This window comes from Oenanthe melanoleuca, chromosome 1 (genome assembly GCF_029582105.1).
Source record: "Oenanthe melanoleuca isolate GR-GAL-2019-014 chromosome 1, OMel1.0, whole genome shotgun sequence".
Classification (NCBI taxonomy): Eukaryota; Metazoa; Chordata; class Aves; order Passeriformes; family Muscicapidae; genus Oenanthe; species Oenanthe melanoleuca.
The window spans coordinates 107374552-107396981 of NC_079333.1; the positions used below are offsets into that span (position 1 = coordinate 107374552).

Sequence of the window (22430 nt, forward strand, 5' to 3'; positions counted from 1 at the left end):
TAGTGCACTTTTAATTAAGAATGTTTTTGTTCACCTTCTAGCAGGTCAAAACTGGGAAAAAATGAAGAAGGGAAGGACAGAAATAATGACACACCTACTAAAGTCTGTCCTTGACTTGTCCCCCTAGCCTGGGGAAATTCCCTGCAGCAACGTGAGAAGAGAGTCAACAGCTTCACCAGATGGTTATCAACAGAGACTGGGACTATAAAAAGAGTAATTATGTCATCTCTAAGGATCAGTTGTAAGTAAATTCATCATTGCACACAAATATGGGAACGTACAAAATGCCAGCTCATCCACCTCTGTGAATGCAGTGGCTGGAAGAGCTAAAATATTGCCCACATGCATCAGGTCTCAAGTCCTCTTCAGTGCATGGGATGGCTTCCAGAGAGATCGTGGACTGATGGGCTGGAATGCCTCTGAGAGTGTGTTCAGGTGTATTCCTGAGAGTAGATTCAAGTGCACAGCAGAGGAAAAGCTGCATGAAGGAAGACTTGAACTACCCCTTCTCTTTGGACCTTCACTTCTACCAGAGGTTATCTGTGAGCTGCAGAGAGCTGCCTTTCCTCTTTGACTTCAACCCATCTGACAGTGATTTTTTAAACTGTGCCACTGGCTGCAATAAGAGATGAGTTATTTCATAGAATCATAGGATGGTTTGGGTTGGAAAGGGCCTTAAAGTTCTGAAACCCTGCCAGGGGCAGGGACACCTTCCACAGTCCCAGGCTGCTCAGAGCCCCCTCCAGCCTCACCTTGAACACTTCCAGGGATCCAGGGGTATCCACAGCTTTTCTGGGCAACTTGTTCCAGTGCCTCACCACCCTCACAGGGAAGAATTTCTTCTTAATATCGAACCTAAACCTATTGAATTTCCCTTTAAAGGACAGTAGGTTTAGATTCCCATTTCCCCCTTGTCCTATCACTGCATGCTCTTGTATAAAGAGCATTATTCAGAGCATTATTACTTATTGTATTATTCAGTTGAGTGATTCAAGCCACAGAACAGGATCTATATTACAGAAGCCACTTCCACTTGAAGAAGCTTAGAAATAACTGAGTTTCCAGTTTTGTAAAGAAACTGACATGTCCTTTGATTTCTGTGGGAATGTATTTGCCACAGGGCAAAGAACAGAGAAATCCACAGGCAATGTGTATTTATCAGATAAAAGCACACAGTGAGTAGCATCAAACTGAACAACTGAATTGTTGTATCTCTTGCTGTTTTAAAGGAAGAGCTTGAGGAAGGTATGGAGAAATGACTAAAAAAATTCTGCATAGCCTTAAGAGGTAGTTACGGGTCAGGCACCTAGGGAAAAATGCTCTTTGTATGTTTTGTGTGATTTCCTTATCACACATAAATTTCTTCTGCATGGCTCTGCAAATCCCTTTGTCAACTAAAGCCACACATTGAGAATTTACATATGCCTGTGGTACAAAAGAATATGATATATAGTATGCAGTAATAAATGTACCCTGACAGAACATGGCAAGTCATTAAGCTTCAAAATATGGCAGAAATTATAAAATACTTTAGGAAGTTTAAACTTATCGTATAAGTATAGTCACAACAGGAAAACAACAACAACAACCAACTAACTACCAAAGCCCAAAACCATTTATTGTCAGGAAAGAATGTGAGAACCTGTGCTATTTTTGGGACACTGTTACAAACTACTTTGAACAGTTATTTATATGTCTTCTTCTGCTTGGTTGATAAACAGAATAATTTTCCAGATTGCTGAAGAGTTCTCACTGCAGAATGAAACACTGCACTGAGAATGAAATAACAATTTTGTTTCAGATCCTGAACAGCTTCCACCTTCTGCTGGGAAGGAAAATACATCAGTGCCAAATCATGTGACAAAGAAGTAATGTGAGAAAAGCACTTTGTCCCCAGGTAACTCAGTGCTGGCTCACCTTGGCATGTGTAGTACAGCTGCCTCCCCTGGTTTTGTGATTATGAAATCTGTGAAAGAAAAGGAGGAAATTGTCTTTGCAGTGTCACACAACAGGGCAGGAATTAAACATAGGAGATTAGTTTTAGGACTTAGAATCATAGATTCATTCAATGGTTTTGGTTGGAAGGGTGAAGTTCATCTGTTTCCAACCCTCTGCCATGGGCAGGGACACCTTCCACTAGAAGGTTTCTGAGAGCCCCATTCAGTCTGGCCTTGGACACTCCCATGGATGGCGAATCCACAGCTTGTCTGAGCAACCTGTGCCAGGGCTGAGCACCATCACAGCATCCTCTGCCTGCCTTGGGTGCTCCCCTACTTCTGGCACCAGCACATGGCAAAGCAATGGCAGGATGAGCAAAAAATAAAACCCAAACCCTGCTGGCAGGAGGGAAAACAGTTCCTCTGTGAAAAGGTAGAGGAAGGGCTGCCCTCCCTTCAGCAGGAGGAGTCACTGCTGCCAGCCCAGGGGTCAGGGACTGGGTGGTTGATCCTCAGCCAGGGCATCTCCAGGAGGAAGGTGTGCTTGGTCAGGTGTAATCTCAGAGAATGGTGTTTTATCAGCTGCCAGATTCCTGGTCTCTGCCAGTTCAAATCCCTCTGTGAATCTATTCACAGCTGCTTACAAGTGTACAGCTGTGAGGAGCTGCCTCTGGTGACTGCAGATCCTCTCCTAGCAAAGCAGAGGCCAAAGGCACCACTGTGAGCTCCCAGGAGAGAGCTCAGAAAACTGGGGAACAGGTACAGAACATCAACTCACATAGCTGTGCTGAGTGAAGTAGTCAAGGCTGTGTCAGCAGGGAAAATGCAGGAAAACTTTCCACGAGATTTTACTTAAGCATGTTAATAATGTAAGGCTGGTTTGCAAGGGCACCACAAAGCACTTATTAACTGCAGCAGCTGTAATTGCAGATTTTGTGTGCAACTAGACAGAAAACCTGAGTGAACCTCTGTCAGTAAATGTGCAGAGCATGCTAAGGGATTCTGTCAGATGTAGGTTAGCAGGGTCCCTCTGGCTCCCTGGGGGAGTGCTGGAATAGAGACAAATCTGTTTGCATCTTTGTGGAGAAAGAAAACAAACTTCAAGCAGGTGTCTTTAGAACACAGATACAGTTTGTTCAGCTGGCAGTCACTAATACCTGTTCCTAAACAAACAAAAGCTGTACAATCACAGAAACAATTTAAGGCCTTGTTTTATCCTTTATTCTGTCTCCTGCTTCATCCATCATCTGCCAAATGCAGCAGGAATTCCAGCAAGAAGCTGCCATGAAGATTTACCTCAAATATCAGCAACTTGCACAAAGGGAGGTTGCATTTTCACTCTACACCCCACTTTCAAAAAGCCCAGGAATCATCACATTAACTTCAAACTGCATCTCTTACTCTTAATTTTGAATTTCCTTGAAAAAGTTGATCAAATGCCTGCACAGGCCTGAATGAAGGCTGCTGTGAGATAAATGTGTGACACATCTTGCTCTCAGGGACAAATGCCAGAGAAAGTCACAGCAGCTGAGTGGATTTGAGTGGCACTGGGGAATTCAAAGCAGGAGGAGCAAAGATGCAGCACACCAAGACATGGCACAAATACCAGTTACATGGATGGGAAGACACTTCTGTCTGTGGTTACAGCAAAGGAAGGCAGTGAGTCAGTAGCATAGGCACCCAGGTGCTCCTTTCTCTGGTGTGTATGGCTTTATCCTGTGAAAATCCCAGTATCAGTGTAAGAAATGGAATTTTAAGGGAAGTGCTAGAAATAACAAACCTGGAAGATGCCAAGTATGTATTTTCTCAGGGAGGCCACACAGCCTCCAGTCTGTGTAGGGAGTACCAGAAGAGGTACATAAGAGCATAAGAAGAGTGAAATCTTTGGGAGCACTGTCTCACAAGAGAAGTGCAGGACACAGGACAAAGACACAGCACGGACTTCTGGCATACTGACTTTGGCTTTCCTAGAACTCAGGTGAGAGTTAGATGTCCTTTCAGGGAAGAGACCAAACTTCACAAGATCATGCTTTTCACAGACCTTTCAGGAAACAGAAGTGCCTTTCTCCTGTTCAAGAATTCCATGTCACAGCTGTAGCCAATCAAGTGAAAAGGAGGAGAAGAGGTAGTCATACAAATGCTAACAGATAGTCAAATAAATGCCAAGAAACTCAGGAAATTTGCAGCAGTAATATACCATCTCCTGTGACTAAGCCATCTAATTTTTATATGGGCTACAAAATGTAGTCTTAAACAACTTATCAGCTGGAAATCTTTCTGGGACAATAAAAGCATGCCCAGAAGCAAAGAGCATCTTGTTCAGCTGTAACTCCTGATGAATTCCTTACAGACACACACAAAGGTGGGGCCTCAGAGCTGCTTTGTAAAAATGAAAGTTGGATTAAGTAAACATGACATTCTGAATTCTAGTTCCTCCATATTTTCACATATTTGGCTCAATAACCCAGTGGACAACTTTGCTCACTGGGCAGGTATGATACAGAGCACAACCAAATGTGCTGGAATAATCCTGAGAGCGCTATTCATATGTAACACTCAGTAATTAGCCTCTCAAGGTTGGCATGAGAACAAACACATGACCCTTCTGTCTCCAAGTACCCATAATAGCTGCATTTGTTCAAAATATTGCTGTGAATCCCTTCCTTCATCTTTTCAAATTGCCAGATGCCAAAGACAGCTAATAAATGAGAGCACTGTTTGTGGCCAGCATTCCTTATCAAAGCTGCAGACACTCTGAGAGGCAAAGCCAGACATTTCCTGAGTGGATTTGCAGTTTCAGTATTACTAAGCACAAGCCATGAAGAATCCACGCTGTCAGTAGTGTCATTAGCTGCCAGCACATTCCCAAGGATGCAGTGATATTGCTTGCTGGAATAATTATACCTAAATGAAAATTCTACCCAAATGTCTCTGTCAGGAAGGCAGCCTCTTCTTGGAATTCAGAGTCACTCCACAGTCCTGAGGGCAGCAACGTTTTTTGGGATGGATTTGTGTCAGCCTGCTTTTATCAATGCTTATATCAGCTTTTTCCTTGGATTCTCCCCAAGGTTTGATCCAGGTGAGGAAAGAGTAAATGTCCATGCAGCAATTTGCCAAATATTCCCTGCATCAGCAATAAAGTAACTAAAGCTTGTTTTCTCTTCTCATTTTCCTTAGGTTCTGGTCCTCCTCAGAGTTACAAAACCAGAGACTCAACAACTCAAAACAAAGCAACTGCCAAATGATTCTGTTCTTTATGGATTTAAAAAGAAATATCATGGAAGAGAAATGCAACTTTCCTTTTGAAATTGATTACTTCTGTAGTAAAGCAGGAAAAGGAGAAAAACACTGTTTAAATAAAACTTTATTACTTCACCTGTTCCTACAAATCCTTGTAATTTTCCAGAAGGTATCCAATATTTTACATGTGAGAAAATTACCTAGAAAAAAGCACTTTTATTAATATTTCCTCTGTAAGGACAGAGACAGGAAAAGGGAAAAAGATGAGCTCAAATTGATCTCTCTGCGCTGTAAAATTACAGTATTCCTAAATGTGATTAGCTTTCTCTAACACACACCTAAATACACAAAAAGATAGTTGGATAAAACTAATATTTTTCATTCCTTACAGTTAATGATTTCACCAAATCCAGTTTCTAGGCAGAAACACTCATTCACCCTGACCACTCTAATTGTTTTAGCCTTCATCATGGAGAGGATTGAACACCAGCTGATTTGAACAAAATATTGTGAATGGATGTTTTGAGATCCATTGCAAACACTACACCAGTGTCTGATTAGTGAAACTTCCATACAGAATTTGAATTTCATTACTCTGATCTTTTCCTTGCCATCTCCAAATATTGTGGCTTTTTCTCGATTCTTCTTTTACACTTGCACTATGATTGAGTGTGTAAATATTTGTATCAGGTCTCTGAAGCTTTTCCTTCTATGGATTTCAGAGGAAAAATCATTGGGGAAAGGAGGGCAGGAGAGGCAGGGAAGGGAATTTTCTGCCTGTGGATCAGGGAAGCCATTAGGAGGCTCTCTGCTCTAAGCTTAGGACTAAATCATAGTCAACATCATGGTTTTACATCAATTGCAGCCAAATTTTTTCAGTTCCTTTTCTTCCTTCCACAGCCTGCAAGAATTAAAAACCTGTCTTGTTCATAGTTTAATGGATGAGGAAATTTTCCAGTATCTCAGATTTTTCCCAACCCCACTGGGACCAGAATTTGGCAGCATTATAATATGGGGGAAAGGAAGAGTGATGAGTGTTTTGCATCAGGTGCCAGCAGTGAACAATGGGGGCATTAGACATGCACAGCACTGGCCTAAAGAGATTCTTAGGAAAGTGTGAGAAGTCAAAACTAAATCTTCATTTCTATATATTTTTCATCCATTGCTTTAAATTATTATTTAGAGGCAGTGCTTCATTGAAAGAATAAAATATGGGCAAAGCTAAATTTTTGTCTTTGACAAAAGGAAAAAAGCAGCACAGGGATCTGAAAGCAATTAATGAGGCTGTTGGACACAATGAGGCTAATTTCTTAATCCAGGTGATAGTACAAAAAGAGAGGAAGCATTACTACACCTCTTGCTTACCAGCAGAGATAAAATAAATGTTGGAAGCTTTGTTGTTATTTATTAATATGTTTATTTATTTACATTTATTTTTTTAAATGGCAGAAATGTGAAGAGTGGCAGCAGCCTGGGCTGCAGTGATCATGCCCTGGTGGGTTTCACAAGCCTGAGGGATATAGGTCAGGCAAAGAGTCAGAGCACGGAATTTTAGAAGACCAAACTTTCAATTGTTTAAGGAATCAGTGGATGGGACCCCCTGGACAACTTCCTTCAGGGATAAAGGAGCTATGAAAAGCTGGGCACTCTTTAAGAACCTATTTATTCAAGCAAAGAGCACTCAATTCTTCTTTTGGAGCAGCTGTCAGAACTGTGCAAATGAAACACTTGGGGAGGCTGGTGTGACAGTAGTTTCAGATTGAATCAACATTGCTGCAATAAATTGGACTGGGAATGCTGAATGATTTTCTGGTTGCCTCTGCTGAAAAGGATGAAACCAAAGTAAAGATGAAGAAAGAGATCCTGAGGAGGTACAGGTATATAGTTGGTGGTAACTGCAGTCATTGGGGCTTGGATAAGGTCCTGTATCATGTTTTCAGTGATTTCTGAACATTATACTGATACTAGAACAGCTCAGAAGCTGCCACATCCACCAAGTGCACATCTTTAATACCTGTGACTAAATCACACAGGAAAACATAACAGTACAGAAGTCAACAATAAGTTACAAGGCTGCTTTTATTAAGATACCAAAATTCCTATAAACAGACTCAGTCACAAATAACAGTTTCTGCTGAGCATGCAAGGTATCAAATACAAACTACTGATTCACATTTCATCCTGAGAAGTAGTGCTCAGCTTTTGAAAATGGCATAGCTCCACCAAAATCAACAGGCAGATCTCTAATCCTGTCCCCTCCAAGAAGTTCAGGATTTTAAGTACTAAAAACTAGAAAAGTATTTATAGTAAAATAGCTGATCCTGTCACTGAGTGCAGAAGGCAAACACATTTCATATTTGACAGCAAATTGAGCAAAAGTTAAGAGACTCCTGCATAAAAAGAACTAATGATTATATTGTTGTCCCAAGAAACTGTGGACTCCTCATCCCTGGAAGTGTCTAAGTCCAGGCTGGATGGGGCTCTGAGCAAATTGGGATAGTGGAAGGTGTCCCTGTCCATGGCAGGGACCTGGAGCTAACTGGTCTTTAAGATCCCTCCAACCCAAACCATTCTATGATTCCATGTTCATCATATTAAGACTGTGAAGATAACTTATAGTTTCACCACTTACAACTAAATGGATTTTTTTTTTAAGATCAGGATCTGGTAACTCTTATTTTCATAAGGAAAAGACGAGTCAAAGTGTCTTATTCCTTACAGAGTCACTTGAATCTAAAGCAGAATGCAAAGGATTACTCTGAAATTTTTTTATATATTTAAAAAGTATATAAAAAAAGCTCTAAAATCAATCAGTACAACCTTTTGCAAAATGTGGAAGTCTTTCACCCAGTAATCTTACTACCTAATAGAAATTGGACTAGGAGGATAGAAAAGTCACTTTTCTGTGCTATTCTGTACCCGAAGGTCAGCACCTCAGTGCCATCCAGAACTGCTAGAAACATTCATGACTTCAAGCTAAGGACCAATTTCCACTAAGTGTTATGTATAATGGTGCCCATTGAGCTTAAGGAGGAAATTGGTTTTTATAAATTACTAAGTTATATGTGACCCAGGCACAGCAGATTATCCTGTGTAGGAGGAGTGACTGCAGCAAACAGAACCAGGGGCTGGTGGGACAAGTTACTGACACCTCTTCACCTCCCAAAACACTCACTGAGGTGGAGATTTGGGGCAGCAGAGAAGAGCAGCCCAGGAAAGAGCCCTGCAGGAGATGCTGACTGTGTGGAAGAGATTTTTGCTCCAGTTTATCCAGCTGAACAGACAGTTGTTGTACCCAATGGACCATGAAAACTGAGCCTTTGCTCCTGCACTGATGGTCTTGCAGCCAGGCAAAATTCAGGTCGAATTTACAACCCTTCATTTGCAATTGGAGAGCTCTCACTTAGGTGGGCAGCACTGTGTGCTTGGTTGCACAGTCATTAGGGTCTAATTAAGCAGAATACATAGGCATCAATTGATTTATCTGGAAAAACATGGGCTGCCAGCAACATAAATAGTTTCTTTTTTTCTTTCTTTCTTTTCCACTGAATCCTTGTCTACTACAGAATGAATCAAATTTAAAAACTCATGCTGAAGAACACCCTGAGTAGGTTAAACCCCAGACCCAGAGTGGCTCTTCCTTACTTCCAAATCTAATGCTTGTTCCCCAGTTTCTGTATACTTAAGGCATTGCACAATTAGGTCTTCAACGCTGTTGCAGTGCAAAGTTTCAACCTCACCCTGAGTAAATAGCAAATTACAAACTGAAAAAGAGATCTCTCTGAGGGTTTGCTGATTTACTTCCTTGAATATCAATGCCGCTTGTCAATATTAATGGCACAAGTGATGCTAAGATGAGCACATAGTGATATGTCACAGTGAGAAAAACAGATCTTGCAACTTGAAGAGGGAGCCAGATGTCTTTGTTTTCTTCCCTTCTATTTTATCAATGGAAAAACTGCCAAAATTCACTTCAACCTGAAGCTGTTGTCACAAAGAGTTCTTAGGATACCAGGGAAGAACCAGATTGCTAAGGAAAAAAGAGGTGGAAGGGAGAAAGGGGCATAGAAGCCTTTTACATATTACATTAATTTGAAAGAGTCAGTGTTGTGTAAAGCAAGGAAAGCCAAATGTTGAGTGAAGACAAACTTCAGTTCTCCATGTGATGAGATATGATCCCACTAGGAAAAAAAATATAAACCAAATTAATCAGGATTGAGCCAGGTAATCAACTCCCTTCCAAAGGCAGTAAATACACTGGAGAGCTGAGTAGTTCCAGCTCCAAAAAGGAGCCATTAACTGAGAATCCGCCATGGTGCAGAAGTGCTCTGAGCCTGACAGTATCCTTTGTGCCACAACCTCTTTGCACAACTCCAGAATTCCCATTACAAGGAGGTATTGCTCATGCAAGCAGAATGATGGATGCAAGAGAAGCCTTTCTTGCTCTGTGGAGACACTCAGAGATTTCATGTGTAGGTTTTAATCCAATGAACCTCGATATGCCCTTTATGATGGCTGGTGGGATTTGTATCCCTGATGGAACTACAGCTGCTGGAGTTGTACCAAGGAGTCCTGGGTACCTTCCCTTGGGACTCCTGAAACATCCAGCCCTTGGGAAGCCACCAGAGCATCACCCTCAGCTGCAGCCATCTCCCAGGAGCTGCCCAGGGATGGATAAGAAGGTGGAATGAAAGGGAAACACAGCTAAATGTGGCCACTCAAGACTTAAAGAAGGAAGCTGGGATAGTGTTACCTGCCTTTGCCTGAGGTGTATATTGAACATTGCTGTGCTCAGTGAATTGAAATTAATTATCTGCAAATGCCATCAGTGCACTTACTGAGGCCATGGCATTGTCCTGTGGGAGGATCCCTGCACCAGGGAAGGGTTACTGACTGACTCTGGTAATAATTGCAAATAAACCCGTTTCCAGGAACAGAATTTGATCCACAGCAAACATCCTTGAGCTGTGAAGTGGTGTTAGGTGTTGTTTCTCTGCCTGCCAGCTTTCTCACTTCTCTCTCCTCCTCTTAAAAAGACAAGCATGCAAATTATGCTGAGCTGCTAGAACAGTCTAACTTCACAGAAAAAGTGCTGAATCCTGTGGTATCCTCCCAATTTCAGAGGCAGACCATGTGGCAGTGGCTAATTCTCCTCAGAGCTGTGTTTTCAGCCTCTCTGCAGGCACATGTGAGCACTGCTTATGCATTTCAGTATTTCAAGCTCTTTATGTTTAACCTCTTACTACTTTCTCAAAAAATAATAATTAAAACCAAGCTTTTGCAGAAAGGAATAACTTCTGAGGAAAATTTATAAAGAGAGTGGTAAAGTTTCTCTCCAGTATTACACTAGTCACTGGTTTAAACCCAAAAATGGTATGGCTTTTTTGTGGAAATGCTTATTGGAGTTTTCTGAAGTGATGTGCCATTTACTCTGACTGAGATCAAAGCCCTGAAGGAAGATGAAGGACACAAAGCTGTCTTCCTCCTCTTGTAGTTTGCATAATTTGAAAAGAGGAAAGGACAGTAGGAATTCCTTTCTTACTTATATGGCCTTTACCCACAGCAAAAAGGACAGCAGGTTCAAATATTCTCGTGTAAAAGATGGTCATCTACAAGTATCTCACCCTTTCAGGAAGAGATAAACAGCTAAAAATGCAACTGATCATAATTCAGTACTTACATGTGGTAATCTGTGAATCACTAATCATAGAACACCTGGTAGCTGAAGTTGTCAGACTTGATCCTGAGGTTGTATCTTCCTGTCTTTCGCTGGTACTGGAAGATGAGAAGGGTCACAACTCCCAGCACAAAACCAAACACAGCAAGGGCTATGAGGATGATGGATCCAATTCCCATTCCAGCTTCCTTCTCTCTCTTCAAATCATATGCTTTAAAAAAAAATAAATAAATCAAGGAGTAAAAGAAAAAAACTTTGAAATTCCTAAATCTTTTACTGAGGAGAGAAACAAGTCCTGCATATCAATTAGCCAACATGCCAGTACAGAACTGTGCTACAGAAGTGTTTCAGCCTTCTGGGGAGGGTGATTCTCATGGAAAGGGTGTGAGGACAGACCATGTTCTCCTTATACACACCAGTATAGAGTCCCAGACAAGAGTGTGATTTTCAGCTAAAGTAAGAATTAAAGAGTTTATACTGGTGACTTAATGCTGCCTTACTTTCAGAAGTACTTTAGAGGTGAAGCATTCCCCTATCTTAATCCTGCCTCCATTCGTCTATGATTATAAAAACTACTTGATTTGCTTTTATCATATATGTAACTGTTCCTCAAACACAGAGTATTTGGGGAAGGATTCTCTGTGTGTGCTGGGTCTCTGAGCTGCCAGCTGAGCCAGCAGAGATGTGGCTGGGGTGGTCAGTGGAGTGGCACTGGCTTGGTCACCACGGGCTCAGTGCTGCACCTGAGCAGTCACTTAGAGCCAGCTGAGCAGCCTGAGGCTGTCTGCAGTGCCTGCACAAACCTGGCAGACAGGGCACAGGACCTGCAGCAGATCTGTGCTCTGCTGGAAGAGCACCCAGACTCAGAGGGGAAGGAAAGAACAAACCAAAAGCCCCAGTGTGGGCAAGAGTCAAGTCCCACATTGCCAACTGCCTCCCAAGGCACCACAGATCACAAACAGAATTCTCCTGGTTCCCTCTTTACCACTTCCATATATTTGCCCAAATCTGCAAGCAGAAACTCCTCTCCCTTTATTTTGATGCCTCTCTTCATGTTCCTACAAGTTCCTACAATTCCTCCCTCCAAAGACTCCATGCACCTACAAAAACATGTATTTGTTTGCTTACATTTTCAGCACAGCACTTGTTTTGTCAGGCACTTGTGTGGTACCTGAGGTACACAGAAGATAAATACCACTGCACACATGCCTGCAATTAAAGACAAGATTTTTGGCCAAGGGCACTGCTGGCAGCCACAGAGGTCAGTAAGAGCAGTGTTCAAGCTACAGAGCACCCAGGGCATCATTCCAAGACAGGCCAAAGCAGTGCTGTGTAATGTATTCAGTCTCATTTTTGAATTTCAGCATAAAACAAAGGAATAAAGTAGAACATGCACAGTGGAAATTGCAGCCTGTAGCCAGACACAGAGCAGACCCTCCTGAGGACATGGAACAGTGGCCTTTGCCAAAACATGTGACCAAGTGTTGGCAGAACAGGTAAAGTTTTTCATTTTTCACTGCAGCACTTACACCTGTTATTACCTGACATCATAATGTTATCCCCTTCAACACAGAGATGTAAATCACTTATAATGTGGTGTGATTATCCAAACTAGAAATAAGAGACAGCATCCAAAATGCTGCCTAGAAATCAATTAAGTACAACCCAAAGAAAGATCCCCTCGACAGAGGCTCTTTTGGGAAATGGCAATTTTTCAAAATTAGAAATGCATCAGGATCTCCAGCAAAAATGGGAGTGGGAGCTACTTCTTGTAAAAGCTAAACAAAGAAAGCTGCATTAATTGCTTCATTTTTTTTTGAGAACTAATTCAGAAATGAGCACTATTTGAACTGACCATTTAATGGAAGAAAAATACATCCTTATTCTTCTAAGTCAGAGTCAGTTCTTAGGTCCAAAAGAAGATTATGAACTGTCTATCTATGGTAGCCACGAGTTAAGACTCTGATATTGGTGAGCCAAAACACCCTCAATGGGTGTTTTATGCTAACAAGTTATAAATGTGAAGCTGGAGGGGGACAAATGACTGAAAACATGAGAGACCACAGGTGTTCTTGAAAGCATCACTCAGGTTAAATGCAGGAAAAGCAGGTGCATAACAAATCAGACCTTGCTTGTCCCTAGTGCTGGTGTTTGCCCTCAATTAACCTGTGCTGCACCAAATTAACCAAGGGTGCTGTGCATCAGCTGTGCTCTGCCACTTCCCCTCACCATGGTAATGAAGTCAGACCAGGAAGCCAAAGGAAACACAATAAAATCCCTTACATCCTTTAATGTGGGACTTCAGAGCCCAAAGTAATTGCAGACTAGCAGCAGTGTAAACACTTGGAAAACTGATTGCAATCCAAAAGATCGATTCTACTTTCACACTTTACAATTGAAATAATTGTTTGATTTTGTGGTTGTTGCACTTGTCACCCTGTGCAAACAGCCACACAAATGCACTTTATCTTCCTTTCTACATTCCCTTGACAACTGACACAGTCCCTGCTCAGAGGAGGGCACCTGCTTCTCCACGTGGCTCCAGCAGGAACACCTGCTCCCCAGGAATAGAGAGGGACACAAAATCCCTGTGTGTCACAGGCCTTCAGGTTCCTTTGCCAGCACAAAATCACCTTGGCATGATAGTTGTTCACAACTCACCAGCTGATTTCCACAGGGGTCCCCAGGATGTTCTGTGCAGGGCGATGGTTTCTCCAGCCTTCAGGAGCTGAGCCCTTGCATGGCATCTCTGCAATGATCAATTCAAACTCCAACAAGTCAGGTGGATTACTAATTCAAAATACAAAGCCTTCTGATGAGCCTGTGGATGCCCAGTGCTGCTCTCACCATTGGCCTTTTGTTTCTTAATGTTATGCTCTATTAAACTGAAATTAGCACCAAAAAGAAGTCCAAAAGAAATGGCATCAGGGAAAAATCAGTATAAAATCTGGAATTAGTCACACTGGAACACACTGCTGTGAACAGACATTTCACACAGACAACCTTTTCATTAACTTTAAGTTTATTTCAGAGAAATGTTATGGGAGAATAAATTTATCACTAGTGCCAGGGTTTTGCAAGCACTTTTGTTTGGATGTTTCTGCTGCCCATGGCAGGCAGGGCAGATCTGCAACCAGCACCAGCAAAAGCAGCAGCAGCTTTCAGACCTGCTGAGCTGTGTGTCATTCTGAAGCTACCCACAACCTCAGTGACATGTGAACCATTAATCTGGGAGCTACAAGGCTGGAATCCCTGTCCTGTGGGATGCTGGGGATCAGCTGCTTCAGCTCTGTGTGAGCAGCACTTGCACAGGTATTTTCTGAGCACTTCCCTTTTTTTGTTTGCTGCCTTTTTGTTTTAAGTTGCAGCCTAAAGGTCCCTGATAGGAACCAAAAGCTACTGCCATTATTCAAAGGGTTCTCCTGAAAGGGCACAAAAAACCCCAGAGAAATGGCATCATCATACCATGATCAGCAGGGTGTCTTACCAGCTTGTTTACACCAGAATGTCTCACCAGTGTTACCAGTTTGGCTGCACTGGAAAACTTCTACAATCCACTGCCAGCAGCAGTGTCTTCAGCTGGGCCAGTCCCCAGAAAAATACCTATGTATTTATTTATGAGTTTGGTCTGCTCTCAAATAGCTTTCTCAGGTATGATCCATTAGAGAACACATTTATGTAGTTGCTCACTGGTGGCAATGAATTTTTGGTTCCACATGGCCATGGAGCATCCACATTCCCCAAACATCTGCTTGGTGGTGGCACATCACTCCTTTTCCCATTCAAAGCAATTTTTCTTACTCATTTCTTACTACTTTTCTCCTCAGCCAGTCCATTTCTTTCAACTCTTTTGAGCACCTTACTCTTTTCCACAGAGAAAACAAGGAATAAATAGACTGAGTAAGAATAAATGACACAAGATGTAAATATCGAGTGTGTGGGTGAAAAGCTGAGCTAAACCTGCCCTGAAGAGAGTCACTCTTGCCCAGAGTAACAGATCAGGGGATCAGATCCCAGACCCAGAGCACTTTCTCAGCCATTTTACATTATTTACAAATATCCTCTTCTGCTCATCTTCCTTGATCTTTGCACCTTCTGCAGCTCCTCCTCCCTTCCTTTGTAAAAACCATTGCTCATTCTGTGCCTGGTACATGTCTTCCCCACATCACAATTTAGCCTCAATCAAAGATACTGAATTCACTGACTCCTCATAAGGGTAAATTTTACATAGGAGAAAGAACAATGCATCCTATATATATTTATATTATACTCAGCTGCAAAAGCTGAAGCCATCTTACCATTGTCAGTCATGCTTCCTGTCCCTACTTTTTTTTATTTTTTTATTTTTTAATCTGGAGGAAGTCTTATACTTTGAGAAAGGAAACAAGCATCTTCTGGTAGTCTTTTTAAATCCTTTAGGAGGAGATCATTTGCTTTATAATGGGTTTAAACTGTGTTATTTAGAGCTAGAGGAAAGTGTTAAACAATGGGGGAACACCAAACTGCTAATGAAAACATCCTTAATAGAAAAAGAGCAGAAAGGTTGGCAGAGGAAAAGAATTCCCAAGAGTCTGCTAGTAAGAAAAAAAGAAAAAATATGTTTAACTGGTGTCTTATTTCTGTGGTAGCAATGCATTTTTAGATAAACTGTGTATCACTTACTTGCAAGTAAAAAGACAATGCAATGCTTTGTAACATAGACAATTAAAAACTTCAGTTTTTATCAGAACATGGCTTGGTTTATTGCTTTAAACAGCCATAATAAACTCTATTAAAATCACAGCCCTGACACTGAGCTTCCTTTCCTGGCACCTAAACTCTCAGTTGAAGAAGCAAATCTGTAGGGGATAAAAAAAAAGGACAGAAAAATATATAAATTTACTCAGGCATTCTTCTGACTACCACTCTGGGAGTTCCTATTTTGTGACACATCCATCTGAGCTGATACTTTTCTACCCAGCCTAATTTCATTGCTTTTTAGTCATACTTAAAATGAGTGAAAGGTCCAACTCTGCTGTGCAAGCTCCATGCTTTTTCCTAGGAGGATGAGCAACAGGAAGAAAAGGTAACACTTCCATAACGTTGTAGTGTTTCCCCACTCCTCTCTGTTCTCAGCAGAGAACAAAGAAAACCTCAAGAGTTTTTTTAAACCTTGTTTGGAAACATTACTCCTTCCATTCCACTGCAGGACTCCATTTGGCACTGAGAAAAATATTTTTTTGGGGAGGGGGAAATAGCATATCAGAGCAAAACACTTACAGTCCTGCAGGTGCTTCCTGGTGACTCCAAACAAATACGAATTCTGCAGTGTAAGTAAACCACAGAGTTGTTGACAAAGGAAAAAATTCTCATCTTAAACTGAGCTTTGCTTGAATTCCCATTTTCCAGCAGCATGGTGTAAGTATTTGGGATGGGACAGCTGAAAAGGGAGACAAAAGCCACATAGAGCAGCTAAGGCTAGAGAAGGCAGGTTTTGGTTATAGCACAGAACTTGGGTTTTAAGGCTTTTTTTCCTTTAGGAAGCCACAGCCAGACCCTTCATGAAGCAGCTCTGGCAGTGCAGTGGTGATAAGGGGCTGTTTGCTGCTTTATTCTCACAGTAACCAAGTAAAACAGGAGATTGAGAAGTGGTTGGAGAGTTGGAAGAGAAGGGAAAGACTAACAGAAAGAAGGATTTAAACTTGGCTTCACCAAACACAAGTTGAAAAAACCCATCAAATTTAAAGGACTAGATTTTGTTACTGAGCAAAATTATTATCCTCTATTTTAAGGTGGCAGGTGAGCCTAAGAAAAATGACATTGGGGTGAGATCAGGGATCCAGATATGAACAAACCTCCTCTTTCACCAGAGGCTGCTTTAATATTATATGTGAGGAATTAAATAACATATTTCTTTGTTGACAAGAGGCACATAAGCTCTAGATAAAGCTGAAACTACAGAGAAACCTCTGAACCATAGAGAAGGAGATAAAGCATCCACTTCTCAAATGCTCTTTCACTACTGACTGCCAAAATCAACTTCAAGTGATTTCTTCAGGTTAAAAGCAGAATTCCCTCACAAAACTGTAAAGAAGACACCAAACTCAAAAAAACTTCCACATGGCCCTTTGAAATCCCTTCTCATATCTACCTTTCTTGTTCAAAGAAGGTGTAACCAGGCCAATAGAAAGGGTGAGATGTGTTCTCATCATGTGAATGATGAGGACACACATAAAAGGCATTTATAATATGACATATTATTTGTCAGTACCACTGTAAGACCCATGGTATTTGCAAATGGCATTGCTGTACCTGTTGCTGATAAAAACAAATGACAGAGGATCCACTGAATTATTGGTTGGAGTGGCCCAGCAGTCAGTGAGAACCACCTTGAGCTTGTTGTCTGCCCTCTGCATCCCCACTTGGATCAGCACATCCTCACTGGCAGAGATGCTGAAATTTTTGGGGACTGGGGAGTTTCCAATGAACAGCTGCATTTCTGTTCTGAGATGTCCAGATCCATGCAAATCCTCAAAGATGGTGTAAAGTCTGAAAAATCAATTATCCTTCTTTAAAGACCACAAATTTGACTGTAAGGGTCTGCAAGTCCTAAATCAGTGCCTTTTCTCACATATTTAAACAGTGAAGGGTTATCTGCAGTCCAGGATGGCAGGACACTGTTCAAAAGGAAATGTGAAAATGCATTGAGTTTTCATCTGGGAAGGCAGAGAGCATGGAAACACAAGTGGGAAAATCCAAAGGGTGGTCTCAGCAATTCAAATAGGGCAGAGAGAATATCTGAGTGGAGCAGGAGGGCAACAAGACTATGAGCTCTCTGAAAGCTCAAAATAAGGACAATAAAAGTTTAGTGCAGAAGAGAAGAGCAAAAAAAAAAAAGAGACAGGAAAAATCTGAACAGAAAGTAAAAGGCATGAGAAAATTATTGAGCTCAAACAAAAGAGGCCTGACAAGACTTTGCTGGGGAATAGAAAGGAAAACACAATCTCTAGACAGAGCTAGGAAACAGAAACTGGATTTGGTGCCAATAGTTTAAGCACAATGATAACAAAGAGAGGAGGTGCACTTGTATGAAGGGAGGACACTCCCCATGAGAGAAGGGTTTGTGCTGTCACATTTTCTGTCAGCACAGCCTTGATTTTCTGTGAATTATGGCTCTGATTCCATATTTCTTGAAGGTGAGGCCTTCCACAATATAAAATGTATTTGCATGATGTCTCTTCTGGTTTTTCAAGTTGACCAAAAAAGGATTTGTGAGGGGATAAAACTGCCAATCTCTGAGGCCACACAGCAACCTGCCACATAGCAATCTGCAGGTCCACATCAGCTGGAAAGATACACAACTGATGTGTTCCAAAAACAGGAAAATGCTGTTATTGCTACAAGGGATTGCCCAAGAAACCATGAGGAGACAGGAATTCTGGCTCCTGAACCAGCAGTTTCCAAAGATTTATTTTCACCTGTGGTTTAGCCAGGCAAAGGCCAAGCAGGCTGGATCTACAGGCACATTAGTTGGAGTAGGAGAGAAGCACACAGCAGGGATCCCCTTAATGCCTTGGACTGGCTACCTAGAGCACAGGCTGGACAGAGTTAGAGAATAAAGTGGATATTTATTAAAGACCTTTAACAAATACACTTGGGCAGTGCAGGAGCCTGGCAGAGGCTGCACCCAAGATGGTCACAAGTTTTTTGGGCAGATATAAATTTGATCTGTTTGCATACCAGAGGTTAATTGTCCAATTACAGCTTCAGGTAATGAAGTCACATTCCCCTGGTTTGCTTCCCCATAACTTACTTTTGTTTATACTTTTCAGGCCTGAGGCTGTGATGGTGACCTTGGCTCCCAGGCCTGGAAGGATTGTTTTGTCTGACCAAACTGTGAAAAGAGCTCACTAAAACTCTATGTGGAGTTCAGAGTTATACACTAATGCAGGACAGGATCTGAAAAACAGAAAAGCTAAAACTTAAGGCATCATTCTGAGCACAGGACTCCCAGCATGGCAGACTGCTGCCAGTGCTGTCACTGCACCCCTGGGGGTTTTCCCAGTGCAGCAGCACTCAGCCACTCAGCAGAATTTCAAAGCAGAGAGAGTTGTTCCTCACCCTCCTGCAGTGTACCCAGAGGAAGTCAAGACATCATTTTGAAACACACAGTGGATGGGACTGGCAGCATTCAAGTGGTGGATTACTCCCTGAGCAGAAGCATCATTCCAAAGGGTGGTTTTCACCACAGTAGTAGTCGTGTTCTGCAGCACAGAAAGGAGAAAACATCACTATTCCCAGGGCTGCACCAGAGCTTTCCAGCTTCAGGTGCTTGGGTGTTCTCCTGACAGCAAAACTCAAACAGATTAGACCTCCAGTATCTTTAGTGCTGTACAGGGAAGCAAAGAAAATACACCAGTCTTCCTCCTTTTCCTTTTTGTCATAGCATAGTATCATAGAATCCCAGAACAGCTTTGGCTGGAAGGGATCTTAAAAATCATTAAATTCTAAATCCCCTGCCATGGGCAAGGACACCTTCCACTAGACCAGGTTGCCCAGATCCCCATCCAGCCTGGCCTTGAACACTTCCAGGGATGGGGCAATGATCATTCCTTAGCAGTGGTCATTGCTCCAGAAGGGAGTTTCTGTTCTTCGGCATGATGTGAACATAGCCATTGGTTTGGGGTCCAAAGAGAGCTCTCATTCTTTGTCCTCACTACTGGTAGCTATTGAAGTATTTGTCAGCATGAGATGGTAAAATTATTTTTAAGAAAAGACAGCTGCAAAGGGAACCCAGAAGAGGCATGGGAAGTGAGTCTTAGTTTGGAGAGGCCCTTGAATTTTGCTGCCTGACCTCAAAGATTCCCCTTCTCTTTGGTGTGCTTCTCATCACACACTGAGAGGAAGGGGATTTCTTTCTCCAAAAGAAGCTCAGTAACTAATACACTGTACACCTAGCTAAGGATCTGCCACTGCCCCTCCCCTCCTGAAAGAGAAATAAAGTGCTCCAGAGCTTTTTGCATTCCCTTGATCAGAGGACTTACAGTCTCAACCTGGGTGCCACAGTCGCTCCAGCCCGCCTGCAGCACAACGTGGGTGCCATTGCTGGTGCTCACATTGCAGCCAGGCTGCCCCAGGAACAGGGAACTCTCTGGGATAGACTCCTGCTGCAAGAACCTCTTCTGGATGGCAAGGACGATCCTCTCCATTTCACAAAACACACTCACTGCCTCTTTAATGGAAACCTCTTGGGCAGGTTTGACAAGAGGGGCTGGAGAGGCTCGAGGAGACACATCAGGAGTTGCCATGGGATCCGTGGGGAGAGGAGTCAGCACCCTGCTGGAGAGCTTGGTGTCCTCCAGAGCTTTGTGCTCAGCAGGAGAAAAGTCCAGTGAAGCAGGGGAGGAAACACGAGCTGAAGTTTGCAAAGATGTCACAGGTAAAACTGTGCTGTGCACAGGTTTCTTATCCATCACTGCTGCCTTCTGGCTGAAGGGAAATGCTGAAGAGTGACAAAAATAAAGTTGTAATTTACATGTTCACATTGGTCTCATCAGGCAAAACCAAACTCAGGGGGAAACTCACAGTTACTGGCAGGAAACCAGCTTCTTTTGTTCTTTTAACCTGCTCTACTTATTGCCAAAGCAGTAAAAAAAAAAGCTCCTTATTTTTTTAGAAAGGAGCCCATGAGACACATGAAGTGCCCATCAGTAAAGCTCACGTGCTTTATTTCCTGGCAGCTGCAATAATTAGTGTGTAACACATGTACATACAGCTTTTGGAAGTTGCCCAACAAGTGCTTGTATGTTTTTGCCTGGAGCTGTAGGAGACTGCCCAGTTCTGGCTGGGCACATAAACAGGAGTTTGATAAAAAAAACACAGGTCCCATTTGTGACCAGTTACCACCCAAAAGATGGGACCTTGAGTGCTCTGGAAAACTCAGTTTTGGGGATGCATGGGACAAACCTCAGGTGGCAGCCCCATATTGCACATGTGCCCTGAGAGAGATGAACAAATGCAATGCAATCTGTAATGGTTACAGGAATAAAAAAAATGGGGGAAAAGGGAAGAAAAGGTTCAGATCAATGTGTGTTAAACACCCAACATCCAGCACAGGTCTGAGGTTATACTCTGACTATTCACCCACCACTGGCTGAAAGAGACTGAAGACAATAAATTCCATTTTCAGGGAAGCACAAACAATGTGTCTCATTGCACAAAACTTCTCTTAAATCATTTTAGTGGTTTAAACATAAAAATACCACCTATTTACCGAGCAATATATAAAATCTGGACACATATATAAATCTTTATGGAACTTCTCAGCTTCCAGAAATGCCTCAAATGAAAAAGTCACTGATTTGCACAATAAAGGAAGGAAAATAAAAGTTGGAGCTCTTCCAGAACTGGATTTCCCAAAAGCTTATTATCACATTAATATTTCAGTTAAAACTGAACAAAGGTTGGTATCAATTGACAAATCATTGTGCCTTCAATAAAAAATGTTCCTTATCATTGTGGTTACAAAACCAAAAATAAATTACAGAAGAAGAATCCTAAGAGAATTTAGGAAATTAAAGACCCATCATACACCAGCTAACAAATGACCTGAGGAAAGAGAGAAGCCAGATGAATCAGCTCATACAAAAATGTAGTTTGTAATGCCAGCATTTCCTCCCTGCTGCCATACAGAGGTCAAGCTACCTATCAAGTACTTTCTGTTATTTTCTCTATTATCTCTTCTGTCCCCTCTACTACTGCTAGAGAAAATCACTGAGAATCTTGATAATCCTGTCTAATTTTTGTGGCTGTTAAACTGCTAAAAGAACCTTACAGCATTAAATATTAATACAGTGCATTCCCAGTCCTAAAGTGATCAACTGCCCAAGGGGATGCTTCTAACCCCAGGGGCCTCCTCAGTTTTTCCCCCATTTCACAATTCTGAGGAGATTCTGAGTAAATGCCCAGCAGGCTCATGTGACTGGTCCAGACTGCAGTCTAGTTGTCATCTTAATTTTTACCTGGGAAAAAAAAATCATTTTTGAGAGAAAAAACCATGCTTTTATTTCTCTTTCCAAAGTCTAAAAACTGGAGCAAACCAAATCATAGGTGGGACTCAGAAAGCAGCACCAGCCACCTCTGTGGGGACCTGTCCCTGAAATAAATCCTTTTAGCCCAGGTTTGAGGGGGGCAGGCACTCTACAAAATATTACAAGATAGTTGTGATCCTACTAATTAGCAGGATATGTAACTTTCCAGATTTACAACTGTGAGTGTAACAGGCAAAAAAAACTATTCTAGAGCAGAGCATAAATGTTTCTGAAATAATTTTGCATGAGATTCTAACTGACTGCTTATAACAACCTTCTTTGGACAAATGGATCATGTCAGGAACACAATATTTGATATTTTATTTCAGAGGTGACTTGTGAAACAGAATTCAGCTGCTCTTTGTCAGGAGGTTAATGTTTTTTGTTACTGACTTCAATTACATATGAAAGAAAAGAAGTTGTACAGTCAGGCATCATGTTGGGGTTGGCAAAGTGTGGGCTTTGACCTCAGCTCCAGCCCCACAGGTGTGTAAGGAAAACAACTAC

General features: G+C 41.9%; 1 protein-coding gene across 1 annotated transcript in view; it reads right to left on the reverse strand.

Moving 5' to 3' along the window:
• Positions 1–1828: 1828 nt before the first annotated feature.
• UMODL1 (uromodulin like 1) overlaps positions 1829–22430 on the reverse strand; it is a 55520-nt gene continuing 34918 nt past the window's right edge. The window contains exons 14-20 of the mRNA XM_056492039.1: positions 19878–20335; positions 18955–19097; positions 17146–17382; positions 16114–16273; positions 13516–13603; positions 10858–11065; positions 1829–1966 (exon numbers count right to left, since the gene is read on the reverse strand). Coding sequence (XP_056348014.1) covers positions 10878–11065; positions 13516–13603; positions 16114–16273; positions 17146–17382; positions 18955–19097; positions 19878–20335 — 1274 coding nt within the window. The 3' untranslated portion in view covers positions 1829–1966; positions 10858–10877. The remainder of the gene's footprint in view (positions 1967–10857; positions 11066–13515; positions 13604–16113; positions 16274–17145; positions 17383–18954; positions 19098–19877; positions 20336–22430) is intronic.